Here is a 17,634-nt window from a genome sequence, read left to right on the forward strand (position 1 = left end):
TAGAAAGAAAAGAAAAATAGAAAACAATAAAATAGAATAGAAAAGAATAGAATAAAAAAGAAAAGAATAAAAAAGAATAGAAAGAAAAGAAAAAATAGAATAAAATAGAATAGAAAGAACAGAATAGAAAAGAATAAAAAAGAATAAAATAGAATATAGTATAGAAAAGAATAGAATAGAAAATAGAAAAGAACAGAAAAGAATAGAATAGAAGAATAGTATAGAATACAATAGAAAGAAAAATAGAAAAGAATAGAAAAGAATAAAAAAGAATAGAAAAGAATAGAATAAAAAAGAATAGAAAAGAGTAGAATAGAATAAAATAGAAAAGAAAATAAAAAATTAGAATAGTATAGTATAGAAAAGAACAGAATAGTATAGAAAAGAACAAATAGAATAGAAAGAAAAAATAAAGAATAGAATAGAATAAAATAGAATAGAAAATAGAAAAGAATAGAATAGAATAGAATAGAATAAATAGAAGAAAAAAAGAATAGAATAGAAAAGAGTAGAATAGAATGAAAAAGAATAGAAAATAGAATAGAACAGACTAGAATAGTATAGTATAGAAAAGAATATAATACAATAAATAGAAAGAAAAGAAAAATAAAAAATAGAATAGAATAAAATAGAATAGAAAATAGAATAGAAAACAGAAAAGAATAGAATAGAAAAGAATAGAATAGAAAGGAATAGAAAGGAATAGAATAGAGAAGAATAGAATAGAAAATAGAATAGAAAAAGAATAGAATAGAAAATAAAGGAATAGAATAGAAAAGAATAAAGAATGGAATAGAACAGAAAAAGAATAGAATAGAAAATAGAATAGAAAGGAATAAAAAAGAATGGAAAAGAATAGAAAAGAATAGAAAGAAAAGAATAAAAAAGAATAGAATAGAATAGAAAATAGAATAGAATAGAAAAGAATAGAAAATAGAATAGAAAAGAATAAAAATAGAATAGAATAAAAAAAGAATAAAAGAGAAAAGGAAAGAGAAAAGCAGAGCAAAGCAAGGCAGCAGCATTTGCTGCAGAGCCCGGGGCTGTGGAGGCTGCGAGCCCTGCCCGCAGGAAGCTCTGGAGAGGCTTTCCGAAAGCCTGCCCAGGGATAAACACTAATAAGAAAAAAAAATGAAAGCAACAACAACGGCTGATTGTCCCCAAAGCCGCACATTATCTAGAAAAACTTCGACGTGGTCAAGAGCTCCGAGCGAGCGAGCAAGGCGCCCGTTTCACCGCTTTCGCCGCAGGACGGAGGAAGGTAACGGCACCAGGGTGCATCCGCAGCAAGGAGCACCCGCCTGCCTTAAAACAAGCCGATACAGCCACAGTGACAGAAGCCGCCCACTTAAATAAGCAAAAACTGGACTTACTTTTCTATCTTTGTGACTATGGTATTTCTCGTCTTTCCTGACATTGTTATTTTGGGAATATTTATCACTTTAAGCGGGCAGCTAAACTAATTTGCTGATCAATATTCAGTTTAAATAAACAGACACAGAGGTGACCTTATCCAAAGATGAATCTCGCGGACACGGCTGTCCTGCAAGCCAAGCCGAACGCTTCCTTTCCTTGCTTTCCCAGCCCTCCGCTAACACCTACAGCAGCCTGCGAAGCTGCACGGGAAAAGGTGCAAGCAGCAACGCGGGCTTCCCCCAACGTTGCAGCAACGAAGCCGCAACCCCGTTCGGAGGCGCCGGGGATGGAGCCAGTCTGGGTCCTCCGGGCTCCGCGTTTCCCCGCAGGGCGACGCCGGGAAAGAAGGAAGCGCAGTCGTTCGGGGGAGATGAAAAAGCAGTCGGGGCACAAGTGCTGCTCCGCGCACGCTGGCTACGTGTGCAGCCACGGGGACGTTTTATTGCGACGGTTCGTCTGTTTGGAAAAGCTCGACTCGCTTCCGCTTTGCCTCCCCCGTGCGCCGAGCCCTCTGCGGGGTCACCCCAAAAGCCAGGCTCACAGGAGTGTTAAAAGAGGGCACAGCGCGTATTATTTTTAAATGCATTATTATTAGTCATTCCCTTTCAGGGCAGAAGTTGGAAGAACACAGTCAGGTGCTCTCCAAATAACGGTGCTGGAATTTACTTCCATCAGATCGAACAGCCTCCGGTAGTGCCTCACCACATCCAGATCTGAAAGCCAGAGGCAGATTTCTTTAAAAAAAAAACCAAAAACAACAAAAAAACCCCTCCCTTTCATTACATTTTCACAGAAAAATAAAAAAATATATATATATTTTTATTATTTTACTAATACTACACATTTAGCCTATATGTCTTTTAACTACTTCACACAATGAATAGGAACAAAAAATGCTGTAGCCCCAACAGGAGCCAAAAATGACGATGTAAAAATTCCAAACGTGTGGCAAAAAATGTATGTAGGTGACGTATAATCAGAATCTCAAGCCCAGAACTAGGATTTCATCTGTTACTCGCATTCTGGCGAGCTCTTAAAGCCTTCGTTCAGCGCCTCTTGGAAAAGGCTCAGGTTGGTTCTGCTCATCAAAGGCAACGGGATTGTGGATTTGGTACACGAGAGACCATTTTATTGCCAACTCGAAGTGTTTCCAGAAACACACCACCTTTTTTTTCCTTTTTCTTTTCCCCCCTCCCCCAAAATAGGCAAGAAGAATTAAAAAAAAAAAAAGTGTAAATACAATTTCAATAGTGATTTCTCTTAACTTCTCAAGCATATCTCATCAACAGGATATACAGTACAGTTCAGAGGAGTAAACATTTTAAAAGTAAGCAAACAACTTTTTTCAACCAACATACACAATTTCTTGCTGCATTTATGCTGAACTCTCCTTTTAACATGGACAAGTTATGAAGTTAGTTTTCTTCTTCAGTACAACATGGACACAGGACTAGTACAATCCGGGCTGGTTTTGCCGCTGCTGCTGAAGTTAAAGACAACTCTACGGTGTGAAAGCCATGGTCCTGCCATCCATCGCCCTTCATCATCTCGCGTAGCGCTTAATGTAGTCTTCAACTTTATTCCGAAAGTCCTCCTGGAAGAAAAGCACAGTCAGATTTACAACCAGCAGGTCACAGAGGTGCCAGAACAGGGTTATGGCGGTGCTGAACGCCCACGGTGGCGCCAGCAGGGTAAAATTTCCGTCTAATATGCTGGAGGGAAAGGTGGGCGACTCTCCCCGAGAGGCAGTCACGAACAGCAAAGCTTTGGTAACTTCCAAAACGTGAAGCTCGTTTTAAACACGGGAACAGAGCTGTCTTCCCTTGCAGTAGTATTTTTATTTATTTTGATTCCCCCCATTGGCTTCCTCGGCATTTAACCACTACTAAAACTTCTAGTAGACATCAAAAAACACATCCACATAAAGTAGTAGTAGAGTCCTCTTAGCCAGTCTTGGGAGGCGTCAATATTTTCCTGAGCCCCGAGACCGCTCCTCAAACACACGTCCCCACCAGCTCTGTTTACAACGGCTTGGTTTTCTCCCACTGATAAAGGTTATCTCACGGTTAAAGTCCAAATTCAAAGGATCAAATAAGAACTACGTTTGATTAGAAATGTTGTCCATGACTGTTTTCCAGAGTGCCTCAACGAGATGCCCATGAATTATTTGCTCAGTGCTCTGAGCGTCTCCAAAGAACTTTGAAACACAGTTTAAGGCCAAAAACATCATAGCAGGAGAAGCAAAAATATAAAACACACTTTAGGGAAAGCTCCACCACCGCTAATGCTTTTTTCTCAAGAGAGCTACAACTCTGTGCTTTGGAAGAAATAAAACCAGACGGCATAAGTTACAAGCATTCATTACAAAAACACATTGTAGGATGCTGGACTTCTCAGCATCAGGCATGTACCAGGCAGCTTTAATTTTCTGAGAATGGTTTTGATACCTGAGTATCATGTTAAAGTGTTTTTTGAATTAACTACTTCTAAACAACACGTCTGTTTGAGCGGTTCCCAGATCTCGGGCTGTCTCTGGCAAGAGGAACCTCCAGATAGCTTGTGTCTGTTAAAATGTCAAACAAAAAAAGTGACCTTTTGCATTTGTATTCAGCTCCGATATGTTATGGACTACCCTGACACAAATTAAAAGTTACTTATAATAACCAGTGATGCCAGAAACCCCTCATTTAATGGTTATTATGAATATTTTCAGTATTACTGACTGTTTTCCTCACAGCACCAAAACTCATTTTCAGTCTGTTCTCGGATAAATAAAAATCAGAGCAAGTCAGTCAGAACACTGCGCTAAATATATTGCACTATATAATGCACTATATAATGCATGAGCATTACAGAGCTCAGTAAAAGGCAGCCAGCTACACGGAGGCAAAAAGACCCAGCTTGGCAATACTACCAGTTTTTTCAAATACTGACCAAACCCAGGAAGATTTCTAGCAGCTTTTTTGCTGTTTTTTTGCAGTCACCTAGGGTCCCTAACGTTCTTAGCCGTAATCGTCGACTTGATGGAAGCTGAACGAGAGAACGGAGGGCTTGACGGCACGTCATTGCCTGCTCTTCCCTGCAGAGCAGAATAATGCATCTAACAGCAGCGCCGTACAGGCAGCTCAAAAGCATTTTCACCCCTGCTTTCACCAACTCTTCAAATGGAAAGGACAGTCGGAATGAACCGCCTTAGCAGAAGCAGGACCCCAATGGAGAAAGAAGGCTCCCAAATCCATCCTGTCGCTTGTGCCAGCTCTCCCGAGGAAGGGATTGACAGCCCTGGCAAGAGAATATATTAGCACGCAAGTTGCTCCGTGCGCGCGTGGCTGCCGAACAGGAGGGCCTCACTGCATGGCTGCAATATTCCCTCTTCGCATGCCATATGGCTTGACGGCTCCTGATGAACAGTGTACGCGTCTCCGGCTGCGCATCTGTTCATGTGCGGTCCTGACTAATCAGAAGCAAAAACTTAATCAGAGCGGTACATGACGCCGCATTACAAACAGGCGCACCAGCACCCTGCTACGAATGCTGACGGTGGAGGTGTGCTGCTCCCCCCGCACGTGGAAGCTGGGTGCAAACGTCCCTCGCCAGGCGGTACCTACCCGCCCTGCGGCTCCCCGAGACTTGCACAGCGGCGCATCTTACCCTCCCTTAGCTTCCCTTCAAGGACAGATCCTAAGTGTAGGACCAGAAAGATGGGCTAGGAGGCAGGTTTTGCAAAGCCAGGAAATTTCTTTTTTTTACATAGGCCTACCTACTTGAATGGAACTTCTTTCTCTTTAATTCTTTATATGGGCGACCCCGAGGAAACGTCCCCAGCTTTAAGTCTGCATTAGAGCCTGGACTATCTTGTGTCACCAAGAAAGGCACTGATGAGAAAAAGCATGTTACATCCAGGTGGTCTTGATGCTGAGAGGGAGAAGAGTCAGGGAGCTTGTTGCTGGAGAGCCCCCCACTATCAAAGCAGTTTGTGAAGGAGACGGCGGGTCACGTCAAAGACCATTTAAGCTCCTGCAATGTAAGCTAGCAAGCCAGAACTCTCATCTAGTCAACGCTGGCAGTTGCTTTGCCTGGTGGGGCCACTGTCGTGTCCCTCTGGATGGGCATCACGTCCCACAGCTAGCTCGGCATCTCTATGCTGAAGTTATTTCTTCTGTCATCGGAGTTGTCAGGCCAAAGACTGATGAAGGGGGAGACTCAAGGTTGATTGTTACCTTGACATTTTTACTACAGAAGCGCTGATGCTGTAACACATGAAACTTCATCAGAAAACAACTCAACCAGCTGATAGGGGGTTCAGCGCGTGCTTGGATGAGGTTTTCAAGGAGGAAATCTAATCTTAAAATACCTTTATTTGCCCTTTATCAACCTCACCTTCACAAATTTCAAAGTGGAAGATATATGGAGTAAGAGGGTAACCCAACCGCCCCGCCGTTCCCCGGAGGTGTGCTGGGCAGTGGGGAGGTACGAGGCATGCATTCCTATACTTGCCCTTACGCCTGGGAGCAGCACCTGCAGGCTTGCCTTGTTTGGGGTGGAAAGACCCAACCTGAGAGGTCTGTGCCCTGTCTAAGCTGGGAGCTAGGCCTCCTCCGTACAAAATGGAGTAACGGATTCAGAGACCTAAATTAGGAAGTCGAAGCTCAGACAATGCCAATATACCCTTAACACAACCGCCATCCCACGGCACAGCACGGTCACAGCATGGACAGCACACGTATCAAATGATACGGTTCACCAAATACGGTCTAACCTGTGAAAAGTATACGATGACCAGCTGGGAACCAGAAACCAAGAAGAATATATATAAAGTAAAACATAATAACCCTCGGCACATCCTGCAGGAGAGCAGAGCAGGTCCGTTCCCAGCTCCCATGGGATGCTAACGCGCGCGCACCACCCACCATCCCACGCGCTGCCCTGTGGCACCCAGCAAAGAGCAGCTCTGAAGGAAGGCCCTCACTTCCCAAGCCTAGGAGAAGAAAACTGTGGAAAACGGGAGCGTTTATCGTGCTTGGGAGCAGGACTAAAGCAGCTTTGCCCCAAGCCGCCAGGGAGTTTGGAGGAAGAGGAAGGCAGCACACGTGCCGGCTCGGCCTGGGGGAAGGCATGAGGAGCAGCATGGACAGGATCTGCTTCAGGAGCAGTGCTGGCCAAACCACCGCTTCCTCTGATGACAATCATATTGGGGCAACCAAATGAAGAGAAATTCAAAATTCATGAGCAGATATAAGAACTTATGAGACCTACCACATCTTGCAATATCATTAGCTTATAACTGGGTTACAGCACGGACCAGAAAGTTGGACCTACCTCCCATTCAAACTCTTCCTCTGTTTTTTTCGTACGTGAACAAAAACAGTTTTGTTTATACAAAGAAGTTTAACAAATAACCTTTAAACAAATAAATAAAATACAGATATTCTTAGTATGAGCTCTGCTAAAAGGTCTCAATTTCAAACAGCTTGCTGAGTTCAGGATTTTCATTTGTCCTGCATGCTTTTGCTAGCTGGCATTGTATGTGCAATGGTTTGTGTTAAGCAAACGTTGAAAAGCAAAACTTAACTCATCACTTCTAGATAAAAAAACCCTGATGTATTGTTAAATCAATTCACTCAAGTCTCAACTGATGAACTTATTGCCTTAAAGACATACAGCACTGAAATGAGTTTTAAAAATTACCTGAAATATGGCAGGCTATAAAATTTTACTACTACAATATATTTTACCCTGAGCACATAAATAACCTCAGCACCAAGCCAGAATGGAAGTTTATCACAAATTATATATCTTTGAGGAATTTCCGTATAGAAATATAGACAAGTACGGAAATAAAAGCATATTGAAGCACGCTCTTAAGAATTATGAAACCGTTTGCACTTAAGAATTATGAACCTTTTGGAAAACAGATATTTGACCTGAACTGGCATCTCTAAGAGAGGTTGACTCTTTCTTTTTTCAACGTTTTATACCACATTGAGTTCTACTGATTAACTGCTTGTCTACGATAAGCTTTTAATTTGAAAAAAAAATATCTGCTCAAGTAACCAAAGCAAACGCAATACTTCACTAAAAGTACTGTGACAACTATCGGAAAAGACTAGCGCTTTCTGAAAAAGTTGCAATGCAAAATTTTATCTTGGGAATGTTTTTACAGAAACATACATAAGAACCGACTAAATAAAATAAAATAAATTTTAAAAAGCAGGTTTAGTTCATTATCCTTCATATACCCACTGCTGGCATCATTTTACATACCGCAGTATTTGGCAAAGTTTATCTTCTTGTTACTACTCATAATATTGACTTCAGCTTCTGCCATCAATTCCTACATTTGCAGAAGTACGTCAGAGGATTTGCTGCTGCAAAATAAGGGAACAGTCACCGGACACTGCTGCACCCTCTTTGGGGTCTGGAGGCTGTATTTTCCCATTCCCACAGGAAAACGCCCAGCCTACCACAACTGTTCCTCAGTCACCACTGCAAGGACCTAGGTATTTTCCCATGCTCCTTTTGATCCACCTTCCCGTTTTTGAGATTTACAGTTCTGCACAATTCAAGCTGAGACAAAAAAATAAATCGATGACAAAACCAGTCAGTTGCTCCTGCCCTTCCCTCCTTCTTTGTGTTAAAGAAAACATTTAAATAAAAAAAATGGGAAAAAGCTAAGAGAGCACAATTTTAATCCATAGTTTATCACCAAGGTTAAGTTCCAAACAACAACTATCGGCACCTTACTTGCGCTTTTACTGAAAGCGCAGTTTAGTCAAATAAAAGGGTCTTCTGAGCACCGGTAACCAAGCAATGATCAGATGACATTACTCAGTTGCAGTCAGTTTTTCAGGAGCAGGACATAATAATCGGCTAGATTTACCCGTTAGCCCTGTGAAATACCTTTAAAAGCGACCTTTCCTTTCTCCGCTGCCTTGCGGTAATGAGCAGTTCCGCCCTGCAGCCCCCGCACACCCCCGCCCATTTAAAAAGGAGCTGAATGAAACCTCCGAGTAACACGAAAATTGCAAATACGAGGTGGCTTTCCAATTCTGACTGCTTCCTTGCTGTCATCTCCTTAGCTCAGCTTCTACACCATTTTATTTAAGAATTTGCCAAGCACTGTAATTACATTTTAGCTATATGGAGACAGACTCTGGGAGGGAGCAGGGGGTGGAAGACCTGTACGTAGGCATCGCCTTCAAACTTCTCTGCCTAGCAGCTGCAGGAGGAAACAGCATCAGTTTTAACGGCCCGTATTCTCCACTGCAGAATCGAAAAGCTGCTCCTGAACGTCAGGCAATCCTGATTTTGCAAACCGATGAGAAAAGGCTTTATTAGATCTCTTCTGTATCTAAGTCCTAAGGAAGTCTGCTGTATTATTCCTGCAGGGGGGGGGAAAAAAAATACGCTGCTCTATTTTTGACTATTTGGAAAAAAATCCAGGTATCGTGGGGAAGAAAAGACACATTAAGCTTTGGACTCCCCCTCCCCCCCCCAAAAAAATATCAGTACATACAGGATACAGAAATTATGTGAACAGTGTCAGTGACCTGCCTGCTCGTTCTCCAGTGCGACACTGCTCAGAGGAGAGGTGGAAGACGTGTTGCAGAGACGGAGGGAAGCATTAGCACTCTGAACATGAAGAAGCAGACGCATATATGTTCAAGGCGCTCCAGATCTTAAGAAGAAACCATTTCCCTCTGCTTCTGCAAACTTTTTGTGGTTCCTCAGCGAAGCATAAAGATAAAGGAAAAAAAGCACTCCGGAAAGGTTATCACAAGAGGAAAAGGCTATGGATTCGGAGGCTGGGTGTGAAAGCTGCCGGGGTAGCCAGGGATCGCTGCCTTTAAAACCCATTTGTGCCAAGGTGATGGAACCAAGCCAGCTGACGAGGACAAAGCAGCTCCCCCAGGAAAAGGGTTCCCCGGATCGAATGCGACGTAGGTCCTGACATTCTCGTCAAATCTGCCCTTTGGCTCATGGAGCAGCTTGGCCGGAGGCAGGCGGAGGGAGATTCCTCCGCTACGGCTATTTCCGTTGCTGATAACGGGTTGCTTTAGGGCAAGGGCTCACCCACCGCCTCTGCTCAGCCCCCGCAGGTTAAGGTCCAAAACCAGCTAGGATCCCATAACAGCTCTCATGTTCCCTCAGGAGCGGAGAGTTTTGCGAGTCCTCTGGTCACGCAGCTGCAGCACCGCACGACTCAGGTTTTGCCCTGACCGTGGCCCATTTGCTCATTACCACTTACGTTTGTGCCCAGGTTGCCGAAAATGAGGAAAATCTCCTGGGCGCGCTCCGAGTCGCTTCCGAGCGGCAGCGGGGAGGTGCACGTGGTGCCGAGAGCATGGAGACTGCCACGCCGACGAGCGCCCCACGCCAGCTCCCGACACCCCGCTCCTCCAACGCAACCGGGGTCAGCCCTGCGGCTGGCGCCGGACCCTCTGGCAAGCTCGGCGATGCCGCTCTTGGAAAGGGCTCTACTGAGAGCCCTTGAAGAAAACTATCCAAGTCATCCTGATTTCTCAGCCCGCGCTACAAACGCTTCCCCCCAGGAAGATGCCACTCATTCCCAAGAGAGGAAATGCCTTTGGGATCTCGGATCTTAATGGATAAATTACAACGGCAGAGGAAATCTGAGCTGCCTGGGCCTGGTGAGAGTTTTTGCAAGTCAAACCCTTTAGCCGCTGCTCTGCAAACCAACCTGGGGGCAGGTGAGGCGCAGGGGGAGCTCCCGCTCAGACACCGCAGAGACTTCTTGTTTGCCTTCAGCAACCTGCTGTACGTTTACATTTTAAAGCAATCCAATTTTCTAAAGAATGCAAAATGAAAGCTTCCCTTTTGAGCCATTTATTTGCCTAAAGCATGTAAAACAAAAGCACTGAAGCATCCGCATTTCTTTCACATTTCTACCATTGCCTCAACAAGTTAAACCATCTGCAAAAGCCTGATCAACTTTACTGAACCAGAAAGAGGCTCCGTCCATAACCAAAGTGTTATGAAAGATGGATAATGGCTTCTATAAATACTTTTAGCATTAGAAAAGTAATTTTTTCCTATTTCCATCTGTTAGCACAATTAGCAGATGTGCTGTTGTTCATTTGCACATGCTGCTTAATGTGCTTTTTGCTTACTGGGAGAAAGCTTCAAAGGCTGTAACATGCACACATGACACAAAACGGGAAGCCGGTCCAAAAAATCCCCAGTGCTGTTCTCTACATGCATGAATACTGCAGAAAAACAAAATACGTGGTTGCCACAATTTCTGTGAGAACAACAAACACCAAACAGGGCGGTTAGTTGTGCAGAGGAAGTGAAGGATTTACTGCAATAAATATGGAGATAAATAAATGCAATGACTCACAGCGTAAATTCTTATGAGAAAATGTTTTTCGGACTGGGATGGTACTTTTGTCCCTAATAAGACAGTTAAGCTGTAGTCAACAGGCAATAAAAGCCCCATAACAGAAATTAAACAGCTTCCAAAATAATACATTAAGTTTGAAAGCCTTTTAAACTAGGGAAACTAGGGAAAGACTAGGGAAAATGTGGGCCCTTTGCTGAATGGGGTGGGTGCCCTGGTGACGAAGGATGCAGAGAAGGCAGAGTTACTGAATGCCGCCTTTGCTTCAGTCTTTACTGCTCAGGCCAGCCCTCGGGAACCCCACAGCCTGGAGGCAAGAGAGAAAGTCTGGAGAGAGGAAGACTTTCCCTTGGTGGAGGAGGAGTGGGCTAGAGATCATTTAAGCAAACTTGACACCCACAAATCCATGGGCCCCGATGGGATGCACCCATGAGTGCCGAGGGAGCTGGCAGACATTATTGCTAAGCCACTCTCCATCATCTTTGAAAGGTCATGGAGGACAGGAGAGGTGCCTGAGGACTGGAAGAAAGCCAATGTCACCCCAGTCTTCAAAAAGGGCAAGAAGGAGGACCCAGGGAACTACAGGCCAGTCAGCCTCACCTCCATCCCTGGAAAGGTGATGGAGCAGCTCATCCTGGAAGCCATCTCCAAGCATGTGGAGGAAAAGAAGGTGATCAGGAGTAGTCAGCATGGCTTCACCAAGGGGAAATCATGCCTAACCAACCTGATAGCCTTCTATGATGGAATGACTGGCTGGGTAGATGAGGGGAGAGCAGTGGATGTTGTCTACCTAGACTTCAGCAAGGCTTTCGACACTGTCTCCCCTAACATCCTCATAGACAAGCTCAGGAAGTGTGGGTTAGATGAGTGGACAGTGAGGTGGATTGAGAACTGGCTGAATGGCAGAGCTCAGAGGGTTGTGATCAGTGGCACAGAGTCTAGTTGGAGGCCTGTAGCTAGCGGTGTCCCCCAGGGGTCAGTCCTGGGTCCAGTCTTGTTCAACTTCTTCATCAATGACCTGGATGAAGGGACAGAGTGCACCCTCAGCAAGTTTGCTGACGATACAAAACTGGGAGGAGTGGCCGATACGCCAGAGGGCTGTGCTGCCATTCAAAAAGACTTGGACAGGCTGGAGAGGTGGGTGGAGAGGAACCTCATGAAGTTCAACAAAGGCAAGTGCAGGGTCCTGCACCTGGGGAGGAATAACCCCATGCACCAGTACAGGTTAGGGGTTGACCTGCTGGAAAGCAGCTCTGCGGAGAAGGACCTGGGAGTGCTGGTGGACACCAAGTTAAGCATGAGGCAGCAATGTGCCCTTGTGGCCAAGAAGGCCAATGGTATCCTGGGGTGCATCAGGAAGAGTGTTGCCAGCAGGTCGAGGGAGGTGATTCTCCCCCTCTCCTCAGCCCTGGTGAGGCCCCATCTGGAGTACTGCTTCCAGTTCTGGGCTCCCCATTACAAGAGGGATGTGGCACTACTGGAGCAAGTCCAGCGAAGGGCTACAAAGATGATTAGGGGACTGGAGCATCTCTTATATGAGGAAAGACTGAGAGAGCTGGGCCTGTTTAGCCTGGAGAAGAGAAGGCTGAGAGGAGATCTTATCAACGTGTACAAGTATGTGAAGGGAGGGTGTCGAGAGGATGGGACCAGACTCTTTTCAGTGGTGCCGAGCAACAGGACGCGAGGCAATGGGCACAAACTGAAACACAGACACTTCCATCTGAACATGAGGAAAAACTTTTTCACTGTGAGGGTGACAGAGCACTGGAACAGGTTGCCCTGAGAGGTGGTGGAGTCTCCTTCTCTGGAGATATTCAAAACGCGCCTGGATGCAATCCTGTGCAATGTGCTCTAGGTGACCCTGCTTGAGCAGGGGGGTTGGACTAGATGATCTCAAGAGGTCCCTTCCAACCTCAGCGATTCTGTGATTCTGTAAAGCTAAATTCTTCCCTAGTGTGGTAAAAGCTTGAAAAGCTAAGGTCAGTCTCCAACATGACAGATCCAGCTCTTCTCTTGAGAAGCTTGTTCTGCTGCTTACCAGCTTCACAAACCGTAATTGTGGAGCCCATAGCTGTTCTTGACAGCTGGAGACCGATGGTCTGAAACAGCTCGAAGAGAATTTCAGCAATATGGAAATGCCTGGACTCTGGTTCTCATTCCTCTCTAGACTTCCAAACCCCTGCAAATCTTTCAGCCGACACACTGCTGACACTGAGGTGCTGGTGTTCGCCAAAACCAAACATAGAAGACTTGCACTATATTAGCTAACGCTGCTGAGGAAAATCTCAACGCAAAACCTTTTGAAACACTCACAAAAACACCCACATCCACTGCCTGCTACTGCCCAGCTGATGCTTTCAGGTGTCACGGCTATAGGTGCACGTCATCAGCATGAAATCAAATGCGGGCGTTGAGCTGCTGGGCTTCTGACGTCAAAACGGTGTCTGCGTCTGCCGAGAAAGCATGGTTGCAAGTTCTGAAACTGTTACAAGTACTCTGGGATTCATTAAAAAATACAGGAGAAAAAGTTTGCTTACACGAGACCTGACAGGTTTGCCTGGCCAAAGGTGAATATATACTTCAGTTCCTCCGATACACTTTGTGAGTGTATTTAATTAGAGTATTTCTCAAGTGTTTCATAACCTCTTATAGAAGAAATCAGGAAATAGATACTCTATTCAGTATCCAAGAATAAATGTGAGCTGCTTATTTTACCTGAAGAAGCTTAAAAAACCCTCACGCTTCTATCCCATCACTGTTCCGTACTGTTATAAATAAAAAGCAGCATTCTTGAAGAAAATCTTCAGAACCAGCTACTTCCTGTTAGCATCAGAGCTTCAGTATGTCAAGGGCTGATGCAAAACTGCCAACATAAAGAAGGGAACGAGGTTAAGTGCAAAATCTAATACTAGCCAATGGACAAAGACAGACCACAGTCCAGGAGAAGCTGACACACGACTAGGTCAAGTAGCACAGCAAGGATGAGACTATGCCAATTTAAGCAATGCATCGACTCAAGTACTCTGGAAGACAAACAATATAAAAAAAACAACAGCCTGACAATGGCAGCTTGAAGAAAATATAACGAGCACAACACCTGGACATGCTTCCCCTTGTTCGCTCTAACCATGCCCTACCTTGACAAGCACTAAACAGCCTTTCTGTTGCCTATCCTTCCTTGAGCTATGAGCCCGTTGCATCAATCGAGCTGTGGACAGAAGTCCATCATGAAAAGATGAAGATAAAAACAATCTATTTGAGGCCTAAATACCTGGACCCGGATTCACAAATCAAGCAGTACAGCCTGAAGAGTTGCTGGAGGCACAGGTCTTGATAGCTTTTTGTGTCTCTCTGGAAGAGCAGTGAGAAAGAAAACGTACACTGAACTGGTCAAAGGAGTGGAGACGGCTGGCCCGGCTTGAGAGATCTGCTGTGCGCTGTACAAAGGTACCACTGAAAAGAAAAGCGAGCTCAGCACTCCATCTGAAGCACTGCAGGTCTTAAGGAGACTATTTGTACCTTAAACGCATAAACGGGCTCCAGCAATTTCACGCTTTCCAATTCCTTTGCAAATTACTCGAACTTTTAAGACCTCTCAATGTTACAAGCTTTGGGACAACCTGCTCAGATCCCCAGTACAAAAAATAGACACCGAGAGGAAACAAAATGGTTAAGAGGGAGAGAACTGGCAGTAAAGAGGTCAAGGCGTAGCCTGTTTATGTCCTTATATCTTTCTTATGCAAAGATTAACTGGATCATCCGATAGGAAGAACTCTCTGGAGAGCTGTCCTGACATCTCCTGACATACCTCAACTGGAGAGGAAGCACCAGAAAACCCAATAAAGGCTAAGGGGTTCCTGAGGTATGGAGATCACCACACTTGACAAAGCATTTCTTACACTAATATGCTTCAATAACAATATCCTCTTACTGCTCCTATACAGAAGTACCTGTATCATCTCAAACTCTTCCATAACCCCAGGTCCCACCCCAAACTCTTGTGATTTTTTTTTAATTTACCAAGAAATAAGTGTGACATCACAGACTTAGCATTAGAATAATTGCAAGATCATGTCAAAGAGTGAAAGCAGAGAAGGAGAAATCCAGCTTTAGCAACTAAAAATGATAAAAGAGGTAAAGCAATGAGATGTTCAGACATTAAGAAAACGTTAACAGAATACCTGTAAGTGGAGCAAATATTATCAGATACACAATTTTACAATGATTAAGTGCCACTTTCTGTAAACCCTGAGAATTAATAATGCAAGATGATGAAACAGTAGCTTCAAAGCCTTGACCTCAATTACCTATTAGGCAATCTTAACAGCGTACATCTTTGTACTGTTGGCATAACAGCAAGTGGTACTGAAAATTAAAGAATAAGAGGTGTGCAAAAATCTCCTAAAAATTAACGCACATGGTAGTCTCATTACTAATGACTTCAAATATGGCTAAACACTGAAGAGGAAAAAAGACAAATGCAAGCAAAAATATGCAGCTCTCGTGATCAGTATGAAGTAATGGGACTCCCCCCGGTGTTTTAATAGCTTGCGGGTAGTTCTCTACCAGAATGGAGCCTCATTTAGTCAACGTGCAAGAGCCTGTTTGCAACCCACATGTTTTTACCTGTATAGCTAGGGAGTATTTAGCAAAATCAAGAAAGGGCTTTAAGAGACGCATTCAGTGAGCGAGAACACAGCAAAATCTGACTGCCTACAGATTTGCAGACTATCATTACTGCTCTCCTCCCCCCACCACAGTACAGCCTCCTTGATGCGCTGTAGGACCACCTGCCTCCCCAGAAGCAGCTCCAGCCCTCTTGGGTTGCACCCAGGTCCTCTTGCAAGCAGTGGGGAGCAAGGCAAAGCAGCGCTGTGGCTGGCTCCAAGCTGCACATGACCTTGTGGGCCTGATGGCTGGTCACTCAGGCTGGGTCCCTGCTGAGCTCCCACGGCAGCGTTTTCTGGTGGCACTTTCTCAGATTGTCCCATCTTTGATGCTGCTAACAATTTTCTGGGATGCTGGAACACAGCGTACCCTCAGTAAGTTTGCAGGTGACACAAAACAGGGAGGGAGTGGCTGATACCCCAGAGGGCTGTGCTGCTGTTCAGAGGGACCTTGACAGGCTGGAGAGATGGGCAGAGAGGAACCTCATGAATTTCCAGAAAGGGAAGTGCGAAGTCCTGCACCTTGGGAGGAATAACCCCATGCACCACTACAGCCTGGGGGCTGACCTGCTGGAAACAGCTCTGCAGAGGAGGACCTGGGGGTCCTGGTGGACAACAAGTTGACCATGGGCCAGCAACGTGCCCTCGTGGCAAAGGCGGCCAACGGTATCCTGGGCTGCATTAGGCAGAGCATTGCCAGCAGGTCGAGGGAGATGATCCTTCCCCTTGACTCAGCCCTGGTGAGGCCACACCTGGAGTGCTGTGTCCAGTTCTGGCCTCCCCAGTACAACAGAGAGATGGACCTGCTGGAGCAAGTCCAGCGAAGGGCCACAAAGATGAAGGGATTGGAGCATCTCTCATATGAGGAGAGGCTGAGAGAGCTGGGACTGTTCAGCCTGGAGAAGAGAAGACTGTGGGGGGATCTTATCAATGTGTATAAGTATCTGAAGGGAGGGCGTAAAGAAGACGGAGCCAGACTCTTGCCAGCGGTGCCCAGTGACAGGATGAGAGGCAATGAGCACAAATTGAAATATCGGAAATTTCATTTAAACATAAGAAAAAGAATTTTTACTGTATGAGTGACTGGGACACAGGTTGCCCAGGGAGGTTGTGGAGTCTCCATCCTTGGAGATGCTCAAAACCTGACTGGACACTGATCTGAGCAGCCTGCTCTAGCAGCCCTGCTTTGAGCAGGGAGGTTGGACGGGTGATCCCCAGAGGTCCCTGCCAACCCCAGCAACTCTGTGAGTCTGCAAAGTGCTTTCTGGAAGTGTCTCAAAGATGAACGGCTGGACAACCTACGGTCACAGAACAAACAGCTCTCCCAAAATGATTCACTGTTTAATTGGCTACGCTGGGCACAAGAACAATAAAAATGTTGATATCAAGACAGTCAACCTTTAATTTACAGTTACACTAAAAACACAAGCTTGTTTTCATTTAACCTGCAAGCTGCCTAGCAAAGTTTTCCAGAGTCGTCTTACTCCTTTTCATCATTATCTCTCATTTTATAATTCTGCAAGTTATTTTGCTGCTGTTGCGGGAATGTTAGACTGGCAGCCCCCAAAACAACACCCAACTTCTGTCAGAGAAGGCAAGGGATCGAAAACAAAAATCCTTCAGAAACAGTAGTGGCACTGAGGTTGACATATCTCTGCATACCTGAGTGATGCACCAAACGCAGGAACATTTTGTTAAAAGTGTGATTTCTACTCTTGGGAGCGGAGGAGGAAAGTGTTGGGCTTGTCAACTCGATAATTCCTTTACTCTCAGCTGCACAGAAATGCCTTTGTTCTGCGCCTAATTACTATTATCTCAGATTCCAATATGTTCAAGACCAGATTGTTTAGCCTATAAAGATATGGATGAATTCCCCTCCTCCCCCTCCCCAATTACAGTTTTACAACCTAGGGAAATTTAATCAAAAAATTACTTGAAACCTGAAAGTGCCCTGCAATACTGTATTTTTCCCCACTTAAAATAATTTACATTAATCATGTTAAATTGATTGCTTCTAATGATCAAGGCAAGAATTTTCTTTTCCTTTCCACCTTTTTTATTAGTCATTTTTTGGCACCACACTGCCTTGTACAGGAAATTATCCTCCTGATGGCAGTCTTTATTTTTGTTTTTAGAGGGATGCCATCAACTTTAACCACACACATGGGACAGACTTTTCTTTCAGGGAAG

At 44.8% G+C, this 17,634-nt stretch overlaps 1 protein-coding gene across 3 annotated transcripts in view; it reads right to left on the reverse strand.

The window, feature by feature from the left end:
* Positions 1-2,516: 2,516 nt before the first annotated feature.
* Positions 2,517-17,634, reverse strand: part of UBE2F (ubiquitin conjugating enzyme E2 F (putative)) — an 85,533-nt gene continuing 70,415 nt past the window's right edge. For 2 of the 3 annotated variants that reach the window (XM_067298720.1, XM_067298719.1), the window contains one exon: positions 2,865-3,010. In XM_067298720.1, coding sequence (XP_067154821.1) covers positions 2,960-3,010 — 51 coding nt within the window. In that variant the 3' untranslated portion in view covers positions 2,865-2,959. Of the gene's footprint in view, positions 3,011-17,634 lie in introns of all 3 variants that reach the window. The other variant, XM_067298722.1, reaches the window with a different exon arrangement.

Source organism: Apteryx mantelli, chromosome 6 (genome assembly GCF_036417845.1).
Source record: "Apteryx mantelli isolate bAptMan1 chromosome 6, bAptMan1.hap1, whole genome shotgun sequence".
NCBI lineage: Eukaryota > Metazoa > Chordata > Aves > Apterygiformes > Apterygidae > Apteryx > Apteryx mantelli.